Source organism: Theropithecus gelada, chromosome 2 (genome assembly GCF_003255815.1).
Source record: "Theropithecus gelada isolate Dixy chromosome 2, Tgel_1.0, whole genome shotgun sequence".
NCBI lineage: Eukaryota > Metazoa > Chordata > Mammalia > Primates > Cercopithecidae > Theropithecus > Theropithecus gelada.
This window is the reverse complement of record NC_037669.1, coordinates 20,842,851-20,861,440: the sequence shown is the minus strand read 5'-3', so window position 1 is coordinate 20,861,440 and position 18,590 is coordinate 20,842,851. Positions and strand designations below refer to the sequence as shown.

Sequence of the window (18,590 nt, the reverse complement as noted above, 5' to 3'; positions counted from 1 at the left end):
GCATGAAGGGCTGTTGAATTTTGTCAAAAGCCTTTTCTGCATCTATTGAAATAATCATGTGGTTCTTGTCTTTGGTTCTGTTTATATGCTGGATTATGTTTATTGATTTGCGAATGTTGAACCAGCCTTGCATCCCAGGGATGAAGCCCACTTGATCATGGTGGATAAGCTTTTTGATGTGTTGCTGAATCCGGTTTGCCAGTATTTTATTGAGGATTTTTGCATCGATGTTCATCAGGGATATTGGTCTAAAATTCTCTTTTTTTGTTGTATCTCTGCCAGGCTTTGGTATCAGGATGATGTTGGCCTCATAAAATGAGTTAGGGAGGATTCCCTCTTTTTCTATTGATTGGAATAGTTTCAGAAGGAATGGTACCAACTCCTCCTTGTACCTCTGGTAGAATTCAGCTGTGAATCCATCTGGTCCTGGACTTTTTTTGGTTGGTAGGCTGTTAATTGTTGCCTCAATTTCAGAGCCTGCTATTGGTCTATTCAGGGATTCAACTTCTTCCTGGTTTAGTCTTGGAAGAGTGTAAGTGTCCAGGAAATTATCCATTTCTTCTAGATTTTCCAGTTTATTTGCGTAGAGGTGTTTATAGTATTCTCTGATGGTAGTTTGTATTTCTGTGGGGTCGGTGGTGATATCCCCTTTATCATTTTTAATTGCGTCGATTTGATTCTTCTCTCTTTTCTTCTTTATTAGTCTTGCTAGTGGTCTGTCAATTTTGTTGATCTTTTCAAAAAACCAACTCCTGGATTCATTGATTTTTTGGAGGGTTTTTTGTGTCTCTATCTCCTTCAGTTCTGCTCTGATCTTAGTTATTTCTAGCCTTCTGCTAGCTTTCGAATGTGTTTGCTCTTGCTTCTCTAGTTCTTTTAATTGCGATGTTAGAGTGTCAATTTTAGATCTTTCCTGCTTTCTCTTGTGGGCATTTAGTGCTATAAATTTCCCTCTACACACTGCTTTAAATGTGTCCCAGAGATTCTGGTATGTTGTATCTTTGTTCTCATTGGTTTCAAAGAACATCTTTATTTCTGCCTTCATTTCGTTATGTACCCAGTAGTCATTCAGGAGCAGGTTGTTCAGTTTCCATGTAGTTGAGCGGTTTTGATTGAGTTTCTTAGTCCTGAGTTCTAGTTTGATTGCACTGTGGTCTGAGAGACAGTTTGTTATAATTTCTGTTCTTGTACATTTGCTGAGGAGTGCTTTACTTCCAATTACGTGGTCAATTTTGGAATAAGTACGATGTGGTGCTGAGAAGAATGTATATTCTGTTGATTTGGGGTGGAGAGTTCTATAGATGTCTATTAGGTCTGCTTGCTGCAGAGATGAGTTCAATTCCTGGATATCCTTGTTAACTTTCTGTCTCGTTGATCTGTCCAATGTTGACAATGGAGTGTTGAAGTCTCCCATTATTATTGTATGGGAGTCTAAGTCTCTTTGTAAGTCTCTAAGGACTTGCTTTATGAATCTGGGTGCTCCTGTATTGGGTGCATATATATTTAGGATAGTTAGCTCTTCCTGTTGAATTGATCCCTTTACCATTATGTAATGGCCTTCTTTGTCTCTTTTGATCTTTGATGGTTTAAAGTCTGTTTTATCAGAGACTAGTATTGCAACCCCCGCTTTTTTTTGTTCTCCATTTGCTTGGTAAATCTTCCTCCATCCCTTTATTTTGAGCCTATGTATGTCTCTGCGTGTGAGATGGGTCTCCTGAATACAGCAGACTGATGGGTCTTGACTCTTTATCCAGTTTGCCAGTCTGTGTCTCTTAATTGGAGCATTTAGTCCATTTACATTTAAGGTTAAGATTGTTATGTGTGAACTTGATCCTGCCATTATGATATTAACTGGTTATTTTGCTCATTAGTTGATGCAGTTTCTTCCTAGCCTCGATGGTCTTTACATTTTGGCATGTTTTTGAGATGGCTGGTACCGGTTGTTCCTTTCCATGTTGAGTGCTTCCTTCAGGGTCTCTTGTAAGGCAGGCCTAGTGGTGACAAAATCTCTAAGCATTTGCTTATCTGTAAAGGATTTTATTTCTCCTTCACTTATGAAACTTAGTTTGGCTGGATATGAAATTCTGGGTTTAAAATTCTTTTCTTTAATAATGTTGAATATTGGCCCCCACTCTCTTCTGGCTTGGAGAGTTTCTGCCGAGAGATCTGCTGTGAGTCTGATGGGCTTCCCTTTGTGGGTAACCCGACCTTTCTCTCTGGCTGCCCTTAAGATTTTTTCCTTCATTTCAACTTTGGTGAATCTGGCAATTATGTGTCTTGGAGTTGCTCTTCTCGAGGAGTATCTTTGTGGCGTTCTCTGTATTTCCTGGATTTGAATGTTGGCCTGCCCTACTAGGTTGGGGAAGTTCTCCTGGATGATATCCTGAAGAGTGTTTTCCAACTTAGTTCCATTTTCCCCCTCACTTTCAGGCACCCCAATCAGACGTAGATTTGGTCTTTTTACATAATCCCATACTTCTTGCAGGCTTTGTTCATTTCTTTTTCTTCTTTTTTCTTTTGGTTTCTCTTCTCGCTTCATTTCATTCATTTGATCCTCAATTGCTGATACTCTTTCTTCCAGTTGATCGAGTCGGTTACTGAAGCTTGTGCATTTGTCACGTATTTCTCGTGTCATGGTTTTCATCTCTTTCATTTCGTTTATGACCTTCTCTGCATTAATTAGTCTAGCCGTCAATTCTTCCACTTTTTTTTCAAGATTTTTAGTTTCTTTGCGCTGGGTACGTAATTCCTCCTTTAGCTCTGAGAAATTTGATGGACTGAAGCCTTCTTCTCTCATCTCGTCAAAGTCATTCTCCGTCCAGCTTTGATCCGTTGCTGGCGATGAGCTGCGCTCCTTTGCCGGGGGAGATGCGCTCTTGTTTTTTGAATTTCCAGCTTTTCTGCCCTGCTTTTTCCCCATCTTTGTGGTTTTATCTGCCTCTGGTCTTTGATGATGGTGATGTACTGATGGGGTTTTGGTGTAGGTGTCCTTCCTGTTTGATAGTTTTCCTTCTAACAGTCAGGACCCTCAGCTGTAGGTCTGTTGGAGATTGCTTGAGGTCCACTCCAGACCCTGTTTGCCTGGGTAACAGCAGCAGAGGCTGCAGAAGATAGAATATTTCTGAACAGCAAGTGTACCTGTCTGATTCTTGCTTTGGAAGCTTCCTCTCAGGGGTGTACTCCACCCTGTGAGGTGTGGGGTGTCAGACTGCCCCTAGTGGGGGATGTCTCCCAGTTAGGCTACTCAGGGGTCAGGGACCCGCTTGAGCAGGGAGTCTGTCCCTTCTCAGATCTCAACCTCCGTGTTGGGAGATCCACTGCTCTCTTCAAAGCTGTCAGACAGAGTCGTTTGCATCTGCAGAGGTGTCTGCTGCTTTGTTATTGTTTTCTGTGCCCTGCCCCCAGAGGTGGAGTCTACAGAGACAGGCAGGTTTCCTTGAGCTGCTGTGAGCTCCACCCAGTTCGAGCTTCCCAGCAGCTTTGTTTACTACTTAAGCCTCAGCAATGGCGGGCGCCCCTCCCCCAGCCTCGCTGCTGCCTTGCCGGTAGATCACAGACTGCTGTAATAGCAATGAGGGAGGCTCCGTGGGTGTGGGACCCTCCCGGCCAGGTGTGGGATATGATCTCCTGGTGTGCTTGTTTGCTCAAAGCGCAGTATTGGGGTGGGAGTTACCCGATTCTCCAGGTGTTGTGTGTCTCAGTTCCCCTGGCTAGGAAAAGGGATTCCCTTCCCCCTTGCGCTTCTCAGGTGAGGCAATGCCTCGCCCTGCTTCAGCTCTCGCTGGTCGGGCTGCAGCAGCTGACCAGTACCGATCGTCCGGCACTCCCCAGTGAGATGAACCCAGTACCTCAGTTGAAAATGCCAAAATCACCGGTCTTCTGTGTCGCTGGCGCTGGGAGTTGAAGACTGGAGCTGCTCCTATTCGGCCATCTTGCTCCGCCCCCCCTCTACTATTTGTTCTTTAAGGAATCTCCAAACTATTTTCCACAGAGGTTGTGCTAATTTACATTCCCACCAGCGATGTATAAGTGGTCCTTTTCCCCACATCCACGCCATCATCTATGGTTTTTTGACTTTTGATAGTGGCCATTCTTGCAGGAGTAAGGTGGTATCTCAATGTGGTTTTAACTTGTAGTTCCTGTAGGATATGTTATTTATGGTTTTAGACCACCTAATATTGTGCCCTTGGAAGGCTTAAAAAAAGAAAAACAGATTCTGAGGCCTAAAGACTACAGACCTTTGACTGTTGAGGTCTCTATAAAAATCTCGTGATTCCATAAGCCCCAGGAATATCTTGAGTCCAGTGTATCTTATTTCACAACATCATTATGTTTTACCTGATGTATGTGTATTTTACACATGTATGTGTAGGTAGATATTGCTCTACCCCAAGGTTAGAAAGTAGCCTGCCAGAGGTTGAGATCTAAAGTGGGTCATTTTTCTAGCATTCTGCTTTTCCGTGGTTTCCAGAGACATGTCTCAGCTTAGCTGATGTGTCCTACCTATTAAAATCTCCTTGAGACCTGCCTACAGAGATGCAACAAGCCATGCACACACTGGGCCAAGCGATTGTGCAAACTACAGCCCCACAGGCCAAATCTGGCTCATTGCCTGTTTCTGTAAATAAAGTTTTATTGGAACACATCTAGCTTTCACATTGTACTGTGTACAATGTGTATTGTGTACAAAGGTACTTCTACAGTACAATGGCAGAGTTGAATAGTTGTGACAGAGACAGTATGGTTCACAAAGGTGAAAATATTTCTTGTCTAGCATGGGGTTGGCAGACTGTTTCTGTAAAGGATAAATGTTTTCAACTCTGTGGGCAAAACAGTCTCTTTCACAGATATTTAATTCTGCCATTGTGCTATGAAAGCAAGCACAGAAAAAGTTTGCCAATCCCAGTGCTAGACAATCTCTCTGACTTTCTCCCTGAGGGAAGTCGTGCACCTATTTTTTTCAGTCAGCCAACATTTATTGAAAGCCCATCATATACCAGGCAAAGCATAAATCTGAAACCACCTTGGCACATGTGATTTGACAGATATTGTTAAAAACCTGAATCCTAGACTCCTTTCTCTACACCCTAATGAGGGAACCACGATTTACTGCCCCCCCATGAGTGTGCTGCACGAGAATCCAGTCCCCTCAGGCTGAGGAATGTGTTTTTCTGGGCTGTAACTAAATCTTCCAGCCTGCTGGCTCCCTGCCGCTGGCTTTTTAGCCAGGTGCTAAGATTTGGGACAAGAGTGCAGAAACCAATCATCCATAAATATCACCCCTTTTTGATCACAGGGAATGAAGTCACTGGTACATTTAAGAACTGATTTCCAGTTTACTCTGTTTGTTTGCAAAGTTTTTGTTACCATGGTTAAAAGTACCCAATTTGTTACTTCGTTTTGGACGATAAATTGCTGAGGGGTGAACTATGTAAATCCAGAGATTTTTGGAGGACTCCCATATGGCAGTTGGGGGCTCATTCTGAGGCTCAAGTCTTGGTGCTTACAGAGCTGACTCTGCCCTTTAGAAGATGTGTCGGTTAATCCTGCCTGAGGGAAAAAGAAGTCAGGTCACAGCTTGGGCCAGACTGTCTGATTGGGTGCCAATTCCTGAGAATTCGTTCTCTTCAGTATCTCTTACTGATTTTCTCCTTTCTCTTCCCATTGCCTCTCTGCTACCTTTGGCCTTTCATTTGCTGTCCTCTGACTCAGGGCAAGAGGTGTTCTCTAGTCTCTCCGGTTCTGGCCCGGGTGAAATGCCTAAACCGCAGCCAGGTGCAAGAGAGCAAGTCCAGAACAAGAGCTCAGTCTCCTGTCCCCAGATCTTTCCAGTGAGCCACACAGCTGCCTTTTGCATGGCCCTTCCCAATGCTTTCAGGCACCACTGGCTTCTGTCCACTTCTAAAGGCTGGAGAAAGTCCGGTTTTGCAGCTGATTCTCTGTTTGATTTGGGAACCTGTATCTGAGGATCATAAGAATATGATGCCTCTGTCTCCACCTACATAGAAAATGGCTCGTTTCTTCCAGTTCCTCCCTGGATTAAAAAAAGAGGGCTAGGCAATGTGTATCTTTGGTCTTATGTATAATGTAACTGTGCAAAATCTTAAAAGTGGTAAGAATGAAAATGGGCATTTTAAATGGAGCAACTAACATGTGCAAAAGCTTAGAGGTAGGAAATTACAAGCACGTGTGGGAACCTAGCTCTAAGTTAGAGCTCCTAGATTTCTAACCTACCAGCCCCTGTGACTTGGTGGATCTGGATATGCCTGGTCAGTGACTGCTGTCAGCCTTGGACTATTTTCTGAGTCCCAAACACCCGTGGCATGACTGGATAACACATGCTTGCCAGCTATGGCCATTTAGCCCTCACTCCGTGGTGGCAGCTCAAGTCACCCAAGAGACAGAGTAGAGGGCTTTAGGAATATATTCACTCAGAGTTACTGTGATGAATAGCAGGGAGAAAATGATCAGAGGACAGTAAATACTCTGGGCTTTGCCTCTTAGTGCTGAAGAGATAGGCTTTGGATCCTGGCATATGTAGGCCTGGATCCCACTGCTTCTTAGCTGTGAGACCTCGGGCAAATTGCTTCATTTCCTCTTGCCTTGGGTTTTCTCATCTGTGGGACGTAGATTGTATTCCACACACACAGGGTTGTAAGGATTAAGTCAAATCATGAATATGTAAGGCACTGGCACAGTATTGGATCAAAATACTTTGGTTTTCAAGGGCAGGAAGATTTGGAAAAGGGCTGTAAAGAAGGGTCTACTCAAGACAACAGCCTACTGGCCTTCTAGAGTATATAAAACTTTTTGTTACCCTGGAGAAATCGTGGTAAATCAAACCTTGGCAAGCCAAGTTACCCAGTGACCCACATGCAGGTATTCTTCAATTCCCTGTGCTGTTCACAGAGTAACCACTCAAATGAGCCATTTCCCTTCCCCACTACCCCTGACAGTGAGACACAGGAGGAAGGCTAATGAACCATTTGCTTGTGGCCTGCCTATGGGATTAGTCACAAAAGTCATTGCCCCCAGAAACATTTTTTTTCCAACCACAAATAAGCTTTAATTCATGATTCCGTATGTAATTTCTCCATGATTGTATATATTTTATCTCTTACTCAAGCAGCAGAGGATGTGGGATTGCAATATTAGGTTCATCCCCTGGATTTCATAAATTAATGTGAAAATGTCATCTTACTTTGGGGAGGCAAAGCTTCTGTTGTATATTTAATATATCTGCCCACACATTAAATGGAATCGAGTATATAATGTCCCCAAACAGTTTCTGGAACACAGTGAGCCCTCAAAACAGGGTTGCTGTCATTGTTAATGTACTAACTAGTATATTAATGTAAACATTTCATTCCTATTTTTTAATATGTAAATTACAGTCAGGTCCTCAAAGTAGTATGAATTCTTTTTTAGGACAGGTCATTATTTCTGAAGTGATTTTTATTGTTGAACTTCTAAAAATGTCTGTTTCTATTCTTTTGTAATGAATACTGTCACCCAAACCAAGGAAGATTATTTTATAATATAAAAGAATAATTTTTAAAATATGACAAAAACCTAATTAGTTCCCTTTGGAATTGCTACCCAAAGTCCAAGCCTGGGTATTTAGACAAATGGCTAGTAATAACCACGAGATTATTGAGGGGCTTAGGAGACAAAATAACACACAACGTGATTTTCAAATCAGTTTCTTTCAAACAGTAATGTAGAGTTATAGGCCTGCCCAGGGCTAATTTACAAATCCCAAAACATCATTTGTGGCCTCAATAGCCTTATAGCTAATGCCACTCCAGGAATAATTTTAAAGTCAATTTATTAAGTATAAACCCAAACACACTGGAATTCTAAGGTGTGGGTTTTTTTAATGGGCATAGAGGGATTGGAAGAAAAAAAATTTTTTTTGAATTACGAACTGTACTGATGAATATTGGCAAAAGGTGGCCAGTTACCATAAATGAAATCCCACCTGGTGAGGCAATACCACCCAGTAAGGCAGTGCAGGATGAGTTTCTTGAAAGATTTGGACAAAACCGCAATTTACCATGAAATGCTAATTCTACAGAGAAAACATCACAACTAGTGAATGTAGGGTTTTTATTTTTTTCTATAGCCAGATAGTAGAAGCCCATTAAAATGTCTTGGCATAAAAACACCAATGTGCCTGCTCTGCAAAGAATGTACATTGTTACTGACAACTCTACAAAGTTCCCATGGAACATGTTTTGTTTAAATATATGTTTATTCCCTTTCATTATCTCTGCTCATAGGAGTCAAGCAAGCACCCAAGCCATCAGGTGCTGATAGAAATGTATCAGTGGACTCTCCCCACCCCACTAAGAAGCCAGGTAAGGAATGATATGCTGACTTTTATGACAGCTCAGCTCTGAAACTTGGATGGTAACTGCAGTATCATTTATTGTGGCAAAAACAGCAACATCCACACAGTCCCCAAAGTATCAGAACCATGCATACAGTGCATGGGTATTGCTAGGAAAACATTTGGAATATTATCTTTGGAGGAATTAAAAGTGCTCCATGCACAAATTAAATATTAATAGGAACTTCCGATGTGATACTAACTTAATCATTACTTTCTATAATGTTCTGAGGGGCCATAATGGGCACATGCTGCAGAATCACCGTGGTTTCCAGTTTTGATCGTGTTTAAGTTTTGCTCTTGTGTAATTTATTACAATTTTTTTTGCCTGTGATTACTTATGTTCCTGATTTAAGAGTATGCTCTATGTAATAGGCCAAAAGTATGAATCTGGTGACTCAGAATGCCTTTGGATTGAATAAGGACTTTTATTAATGTCAACCACCAGTATACTCCTGAACACACACACACACACACACACACACACACAGAGTCTTTCTCTTACTAGTATACCAGGCATTTTCCTGGATTGACAATTTTTCTTGGAGATTTTAAAACCAACATATATTATACCAAAAAAAAAAAAAGATATAAATTGTTTAACTGTAGCACAAGACGTAAAATGTGGTTAAGTTAAAGTGGACTTCTCCAAGCACCTTTGACCTCGCCAGTCTTTCTGCAAATTATGAAAAGGTGCCTGTGTACCCCACCCTTTAGGCAGACAATGAGAAAAGCAATGCCCTTCCTCTGGGCTGGCAGCCTTGCATGAGAGCTCGTAAGTGGATGAACAGAGCAGGTGCTAAGCTTTGTCCCCCACTTACACCTCCTGGGCCAGTGTCTTTGTGCGGTACACAACTCCCACAACGGTTCACAGTGAGTCTGCTCCCCACAGATACAGACTTGTTCCAGCCGTCAGGGTTACCTCAATGTAATCTTTGAGAAGTTCTAAAGGGTTTTAATTACAGTTACATAACAGAGCTGAGAATGGAGTAAAACACCCACAAAAGGAGAAAATCTATGCTTTAACAATTTAAAACTAAAATGGCATAAGAAATTGTAGGCTCAAAATAAAAGGCAGCTGAGGATAATAAAGTTCAGAAGTGCTCCTGTTAAGTCTATATGGAAAATGAAAGATGTTAAATTCTATACGTGTATATAGCCTTTCCAAAAGTAGGTATACCTATGTACAGTCATCTCTTGGTATCTATGGGGGATTGGTCCCAAGATTTTCCTCAGATACTAAAATCTGAGGATGCTCGAATCCCTTGTATAAAATGATACAGTGTTTGCATATAACCCATGCACATCTTCCCATATACTTTAAATCATCCCTAGATTATTATAATACCTAATGCAATATAAATAGTTGTTATATTGTATTTTGTGTTTTGCTGTTGTTGTATTGTTATTTTTATTGTGGTTTTTAAAATTTTCCAAAAAAAAAAAACAAAAAACAAACAAAAAAAACCACTAAGCATAAAAAAAAAAAAGTTGTCCATCCACAGTTGTTTGAATTAACTGATGGGGAACCCACAGATATGAAGGGCTCAACTGTATATTCGTCTATAATGAAGACGTGTTTTCTGTATACTAAAGTGCTTTGTTATCCCTGGGTACATTACCAACATTAATTTATAGGAATATCAGAATATATTATTTGTGTGCATTTTTCTGTAGAATCTATTCTCTGTCATCCAACTACTAATTATCAAACATTATTTTTTATTTTTAAAAACCCTGTGTTTTTTTCGATAGTGAATCTTTATAATGACTTTATCTAAAATACAATCTCTTATACACAATCCCAGGGACTCGCCGCCCACCCTTGCCACCCAGACCTACACCCCCACGAAGAAAACCTTTACCACCAAATAATGTCACTGGAAAGCCAGGAAGTGCAGGTACGTTAGTCACGTAACTTCCTTCTCCCGCCATGATTTCGGTTTCACTAGCCAACGTAAACTCTTCTTGGTGTGCTAGCAACAGGCACACTATTGATGTGTGTGACACGTTTGTGTTGGCCCTGAAGACTAGACACTGTAAATGATGACTTTCAGGACTTATAACCTGACACTTGGACTGAAAGAAGGAAACCATCCCTCTGCATATAGGCAAATTTGCTTCCTAGATGTCTGAGTGCTTGGAGCCTAGATTGAAGCTGACTCAGGCCCTTCAACAAATGGATTATTTTGGACAAGATGCTGTACATTGCCAAGGCCCTGGGAACAACAGATGTGATGACTTGTCATTGACTTATTCTGTCTCCTGAAACAAAATCCTGTATGTCCCACTGAAAGCTCTCCTATCCAACAGCCTTCACGCCAGGCCTGGTATTGTGGTGCTCAGGGGAAGATTTGGGACTAAAATATTCAGGGTGGCTGAAAGGCCTAGCCTGTGCAACAAGACAGGAATATGTTTTGGAGGCAAGTTGCCTCTTCCTCCATGCCTGGGCACACACATTGCTCCTCCCTCTAGAATGATCCTTTCCAGGCTTGGGATACTCAGACTTCATCCTTTTCTTTAAAAACCTTCCCTAACTCCTCAAGGTCGTCTTGGCACTGCTTCTCTGTACTTGTCCTTGACATACACCTCTGTTAGAGCAAACAGAAAATTGTTTCAGACCTATTTGTTTGCATACTTCTCTTCCCGTGCTAGACTGTGAGCTCTGTGATGACAAAGTCCTTGTTTTTTTCTCTCCGAATTCCCAGAACCAAATCCCATGCTTAGCACATAGAGGATATTTGATAAGTAATAATGAAGTGAAAAAAGGAATGAAATTGAGTAAGTAAAATTGACCCAGTTCAGACGGAAGCTTTACCTCATACTCAGGGCTCTTCACCTAGGACCTGCCAGCAAATTGCAGCATGTTCCCCATCTTTCCTCCCTCTCTCCAGAACACTACTTCCTAAATATTTTGTAGGTGGAATCGGGATAAAAGTGTTAAAACAGCTGTGAAAGATGGAACTGATGTGGATCGCCGTGAAAGGGAGTGTCACTGTTCTCACAGGATGAAAGGAGGCTATTGTGTTGGAGCTTGTAGGATGTCCCAGGCGCACAGTGAACTCTAGGTCATTTTCCCCCGGCTGAAGGAGGGAGCAGCCTCCCGTCCATGCCTCTGGTGCCTATCTGAGTCAAGGCCCAGTGGCATGGCCTTGCTAGGAGACTGGGCTTCACCATTTATTGTAACCTGGGGCAGCTGTGACTTGAGCTCCAGCGGCTTGCTGATCGGACTGGATGAGCCACAGGGTGATGCCTGAGTGTGCCACTTGGGGGCCCGCTCCAGAGCAATGCTGTGAGGCTGTGTGCCTTAAGGAGCAGTTTGATGGCCTTGGTGCCTGCCATACAAACCCTGGTTCTCTCCTGTCAGTAAATGTAGCTTTGGTACAGCCCACCCAGCCTGAAGAAAAACTGTAAACACATTCCACTTCTGAGATGAACCCTAGTCCCCACTCTCCACCCTCACCCTCCGCCATTCACCTTTAACTCCAGGCAAACAGCCGCACTGAGGAGCCAAACAAGAATTGAGGGCACTGGGACAGATGTGGCCTGATTAGCATCACAGAAAGTGTATCTTGAATTCCAGCGCCATTTCCTGGAGTCCTCTGAGGCTCTCACATGTGTCTGTGAGCACAGTCTGGGGCTGCCATGTGACGTGTGCCACTTGCCCTCAATCTCCAGATCTACCCAGGCTTCTGAGTCCCACTGTCCTCACCAGGATGAAAATGCTTTGCTATGACAGCATTTCCGGTTGACTCTGCCAACTCTGAAAAGCCCTGTGGACTGCAGTGCAACTTCTCTTGGGTTCTGCTTGACCTCTTATTGTGGCTCATACCCACTAGCGTCAGGAACATGCATCCCTGGAGGCCAGGCCAGAGGCCCATCTGACTACTCAGCCCTGATTCCATGCCGGGCCATAGTCCTTGGGACAGGCTTGTATCCTTTGACTCTCTATTGCCCAAGAGTGACTCCTTCTTCCAGGTGGAACGTAAAATTCAATCTAGTCTCCTTTCGACTCTAAACACCCAGACTTGCCTGGACCTTGGGATGGATCCAGTTTTAGGGACTTATAAGTGTTTTAAGAGTGGAGGAGTCACTGTTGAATATAGCAATCAGGGTAGCACTACACTGGCCACCAGGCCAGAATCATGGACATTAACCCTAGGAATCTTTTTCCTTCTTCTCTAGCCATCTTCCAGGCTTGCCACTGAGTCTCCCTGACAGCTCTCATGTCCACCCCTTCCATCCAGTTCCACTGCCTTTGCTGTAGTTCACCTTCCTTTCTCTTGCCTACACAACTGACTCAGTCCCTAAAAATAACATCCAAATCCATGGTATTCAACTTCTTTCATGATCTGCCCTTCCTTGCCCCTCCACGCTCAGCTCTTATTGTACCCCTTCAAGTTAAACACACCAGGCTATTGCATGCTTCCCTGACGTGGTTCTTGTTATAATCTCTGTCTATAATACAGCTCTTGTCTCTACCTACTAATTAGTTCTCCTCTATTGGCACATCCTCTGTGAAGGCATTTCTCTGCCCGATGCAACCCGACAACCCTCCATCTTTCCTCACAGACATAACCGCTCCCTCTTCTTACACGCCCCTCAGTGATGTTATCTAGTACTTTTTCATAACGTCTATAATTATGCTTTGATATACTTGGCTCACACATCTGTCTCCACTAAGAATCAGGTCTTGTTTTCTCTCCAAGGCTGGTCTATAATGCCAAGCCACATAGTAAGTGCTTAAAAACATTTACTGAATAAATGTTTATAGAAACTTGGCAGTGTTCCTGTAAAGCCTGACTACTTTGGCTCTACATTACAGGAATCATTTCATCAGGCCCAATAACCATACCACCCCTGAGGTCAACACTCAGACCTACTGGAACTCCCTTGGAGAGAATAGCGACAGATATAAAGCAACCAACAGTTCCTGCCTCTGGAGAAGAACTGGGTTCGTATGGCAATCCGTTCTCACTGGATACTTAGCTGTGAGGTGCAAAAGATTTTAAATGGTGGTGGGGATGGGGGAGTCTCAGTTTGAGGTCTTCTATTTTACTCCATTTTATTAATATGGTTGTTTTTAATTTTAAAATTATACTTATTTTCAACACTTCCTTATAGAGTATTGTCCTTCCCTTAGCAGACCTAGAAGAAACTGCCTAACTTTGGTTCATAAAAAGATCTAGACTACTTAATGCTACCACTAAATCACATTATTACTAACTACACATACCTTAAGTTATTAGTGCATGTTAACCACTTGGTTATAACTTGTAATTCATTACTCACACTATAGAATACCTTGCAGCAGGATACAACTAAAGGCCTTATATTGTAGATGAATATGTGTAATTTTAAAAAGTCAAAATTGCAAGCAGTTTACAAGGAGAAATATTGAGTATCTTTAGTCTACAACGTTTACATTGTATTGTGAAGCTTTTTTATCTTTTGCCAAAATTGTTCATTATTTTCCATTCTCAGAAAATATAACTGACTTTAGCTCAAGCCCAACAAGAGAAACTGATCCTCTTGGGAAGCCAAGATTCAAAGGTATGTATGGTTGGCTGTGAATCTCACATTTGAAAAGGCTATTTTTGGTAGGTGTATCAGCCAGTTATTGCTGTGTAACAAACCCCAAATCTTAGTAACTTACTATAATAATAAGGATTTATTTTTCATGTGTCTGCAAGTCAACTGAGTGTCAGCTGATCTAGGATGTGTTTAGCTTAGTGGTTCTGCTTCTAGCAGCAGGTACAACTGGGCCTCTTGTGGGTTGGACTCAGGTTCACCCCACATGTGTTTACTCTGATTCCCAGGATGAACAACCAACAATGACCCAGGGGAAGCCACTTTCATAATAAGGCAAAATCAAGACGGGGAGTGTCCAAATGCAAAACCACATTTAAAGCTCCTTTTTGTGTCATATCTACCAATATCCATTGGCCAAAAAATGTCACACAGCCAAGTTCAAATCAAGGATTGGGGAAGAATACTTCTCCTATGGACATAAAGAATAGTTTTGAACAACAGTCTACCACAGTAGGAGAGATACAGAGCCCAGTATTTGCATTTATAATTTTTTTCTGAAATGTAACATTTGATGAATTTTAACATATGCATATACCCATGAGACCATCATCACAATCAAGATAATAACACATATATGACATCCAAAAGTTTCATCATGCATCTTTGCAATCCCTTTCTCTTCTTTCTCCCACTCAACCCCCCAGTGCCTATGTGACAACAGGCCTGCCATACTGTAGTATGTACTTTATGAAATTTTATATAAATGAAAACACACAGTATGAACTCTTTTTATTGTCAAGCTTCTTTTATCAGCATAAATATTTGGAGAGTCATCTATGTTGCTGCATGCATACTAGCATTCTATTATTTGGATATTCAGTAATTTGTTTCTTTAGTAAATGTGTTCGTGGCATTGCAATTTTTTTCACTGATAAAGCTATTATGTCCATTCACGTACATGTCTTTGTATAGACATATGCTTTCATTCCTTTGGACAAATACCTAGGAGGGGGTGGCTACATGGCATATAAGTGTGTGTATAACGTTTTAAGAGACTGTTTTCCAAAGTAGTTGTACTGTTTTACCTTTCTGTCAGCAGAGATGAGAGTTCTAGTTCCTCCAAATCCTCACCAACATTTGGTATGGTCAGTCTTTTTTTATTTTAGCCATTTTAGTAGGTGTGTAATGGTATCTGATTATGGTTTTAATTTGCAACCACCTAACAATTAATAACACTGAACATCTTATGTGCTTATTTGCCATCTATATATCTTTTTTGCTATTTCCAATTTTTTTGCCAAATTTAAAAAATGGAGTTGCTTGTTTAATGTAGAATTTTGAGAATCTATATTTTCTGGATACAAGACCTTTTTTAGATACATACTTTGAAAATATTTTTTCCCAGTGTGTGTCTTGTAATTTTAATGAAACTCAGTGTATCAATTTTTAATAGAATTCACTTTCTTTAATAGGTATAGAGCTATTCAGAATAGGTTTTTTTGTTTGTTTGTTTGTTTGTTTGTTTGTTTTTTGAGATGGAATCTCGCTCTGTTGCGCAGGCTGAAGTGTAGTGGTGTGATCTTGACTCACTGCAACCTCCACTTCCTGGGTTCAAGTGATTCTCCTGCCTCAGCCTCCCCGAGCAGCTGAGACTACCGATGCCCACCACCATGCCCATAATTTTTGTATTTGTAGTAGAGACATGTAGTTTCACCATGTTGGCCAGGCTGCTCTCAAACTCCTGACTGCCAGTGATCCACCCGCCTCGGCCTCCCAAAGTGCTGGGATTATAGGCATGAGCCATCACGCCCAGACTGCATTTTATTTTGGGTGTGTGTAGCCTTACATTTAGTGTGGCTATTGATATTGGTACATTTAAATCTTCATCTTGCCATTTGCTTTCTATTTTTCCCATCTATTCTTTGTTCCCTTTTTTCCTCTTTGTCAATCTTCTTTTAGGTTGAGTATGTTACAATTTCATTTAATCTTTTTTGTTGTCTTATTAGCTGTAACTTTGTTTTATTATTTTAATGGTTGCTTTGGGGTTTATAGCGTGTATCTTTAACTTATCACAATCTGCCATCCAGTGATAATGTACAACCTCACATATAAGAACCTCACACTAGCATAGCTTTGCTCCCCTCTTGGCCTTTGGACTATTACTGTCATACATTTTACTTTTACGTGTTATATACATTACCGTAAGGAGTTTTTATTTGTATTTAAACAGTAAACTTTTTTAGAAAGAATAATAAGAAAAACATTGTGTATGTTACCTATGTGTTTACTGTCACTGCGCTTTTCATCCCTTTGTGTGGCTCCACATTCCTGTCGGCATTGTTTCCTTCCTATCTGAAAGACTTCCTTTAATATTTCTCTTAGTGTGGGTCTTCTGGTAAATAAGTCCTTACAGATTTTGTATGTCTAGAAAAAGTGTTTTGCTTTTAAGGTATTTTCACTACTTGTTAGATTCTAAATGATGTCTTTTATTTCAATAATTGAAGATGCTGCTCCAATGCCTCTCACTTGCATTCTTCCTAGTAGGAAATCTGCCAAAACCCTTATCTTTGTTGTTCTGTATATAACGTGTCTTTTTTTGTCTGCCTCCTTTAAGGATTTTCTCTTTATCACTTGTTTTGAGAAACTTGATGATGACCAGCATATAGTTTTCTACATTTTTGTTGTTCCTAGGTATCTTTGAGCTTTTTGCCTCTATAGGTTTAGAAGTTTTATCACATTTGGAAGATTTGGGACCATTATTTCTTAAAATATTTTTTTCTGCCCACCTACTTCTTTACCTTTACTACTCCAATTACATGTATATGAGACCACCAGAAATGGTCCCCACAGCTCAGAAATGTTCGTTATTTTTAATTTTTATCGTCTCTCCCTCTTTTTGGATAGTTTTTATTGCTATGTCTTTGAGTTCACTAATCATTTATTCTGCATTATCTTATAGGTATTAATTCTATCCAATGCATCTTTTATCTTGTAGCTTTCATCTCTAGAAATTTGATTTGGGTCCTTTTTAATATCATACATGTCTTTACTAACTTTTTGAACATGTGGATTATAGTAATAACTATAATTCTTATCTGATTATTCTAACATCTATGTGAGATCTGCATTGGTTTCAATTGATTGATTTTTCTCTCCTTATTATAGGTAATATTTTCCTATGAATTTTACCTGTTAGGTGCTGGATTTTTTTTTTTTATTATTCCTAGAATATTCTTGAGTTTTGTTCTGAGATACAGTAAAATATTTGAAGCTACTTGATTCTTTTGAGTCTGGTTTTTAAAATTTATTGGGTGGGACCAGAACTGTGTTTAGTATGGAGTTAATTATTTCCCACTACTGAGGTAAGACCCAGTGCCCCATAAATTATTAACTCTAAACTATGCTTAGGGGATCAAATTACTTTTTGATATTAGCATAAGCTAAACCTATTCAGTAAGTAGAGCAACACCACCCTATATCATGTGTCTCAGAGGCAAGATTTTGAATTTTCCTAGTTTGAACCATCCACATCATGGCTTTCAACCATCTGCTTATAATATGAGACCAAATGTCCTCAAATTGTATTTATGAGCTCACTTCCATCTTCTTCACGAGTTGCAAAAATGTTAAATGTCAAGGGTCCTCTCTCTCACAGGTCCTCATGTGCGATACCTCCAAAAGCCTGACGACAGTCCCTGCTCCATTACTGACTCCGTCAAACGGTTCCCCAAAGAGGATGCCACAGAGGGGAATGCCACCAGCCCACCACAGAACCCACCCACCAACCTCACTGTGGTCACTGTGGAAGGGTGCCCCTCATTTGTCATCTTGGACTGGGAAAAGCCACTAAATGACACTGTCACTGGTAAGATCATGGCATGATGACTGTTATGGTGGGAAGCTTTGGTAATAAGATACCCTGGGAGTGGGGTACCGTGGGTCAACGTTGGCATGTGAAGCGTATCTGGGGAGGAGCCAAAGCTAGCAGTTTTGCTGCCTTTAAGGCACATTATTGTCAACAGTGTCATAGGATGAGAAAAGATCATCTTTGTGCTTGTTATGGGCTCCCTGTTAATTTAGATCTCTTCAGGCCGCATTCTTTCCATCTCCTCTCAGAACTCTTTTTCACACCAGGATGAAGAAGCCAGTCTTTCATTACCAAGAAAATTATATTGCTGATTAATTTAAAACTGATTTTCCTTTCACCAACCCAATTTCTAATTGACCTAGAACTTTCTAGCAGACTAAAGGTTACTTCAACTGTCTTAGCATAAATAAAAACAAAAACTCTATTCCTGATCAATTTTCTGCTCATCTTAAGAAATTTTGATTCTGTTACCACCCACCAGTTCCTCTAGAAATGATTATGAAAACTAAGAAATCCCGAAACACTCTGAATTCATTATACAACAGTTTGATTCTCCATAATAAAGAGGATAGTCCAACGAGGAGGAGGAAAAAAGACTAGCAAGCTAAATCAGCTAGAGGATATAGCAAATAGCATGGTAGGTGAATTCCTGCCACCCAAGTTCCTGCCATGTACCTGGTGCAGGCAGGCAGGGAATAGGGGAGTCAACTAAAAGGCCATCAGGAAGAGAGAGGAGCAGTGTACAGGACAAGGTAGAGTATGCAGGGACTCAGGTTCTGCCAAAAACATTTCCTACTG

General features: G+C 41.0%; 1 protein-coding gene across 16 annotated transcripts in view; it reads left to right on the top strand.

Moving 5' to 3' along the window:
• Positions 1-18,590, top strand: part of ABI3BP (ABI family member 3 binding protein) — a 262,565-nt gene that overhangs the window by 221,356 nt on the left and 22,619 nt on the right. For all 16 annotated transcript variants that reach the window (XM_025377138.1, XM_025377133.1, XM_025377139.1 and 13 more), the window contains 5 exons: positions 8,283-8,360; positions 10,201-10,293; positions 13,218-13,346; positions 13,877-13,945; positions 17,580-17,789. In XM_025377138.1, the coding sequence (XP_025232923.1) occupies positions 8,283-8,360; positions 10,201-10,293; positions 13,218-13,346; positions 13,877-13,945; positions 17,580-17,789 (579 nt within the window). The remainder of the gene's footprint in view (positions 1-8,282; positions 8,361-10,200; positions 10,294-13,217; positions 13,347-13,876; positions 13,946-17,579; positions 17,790-18,590) is intronic.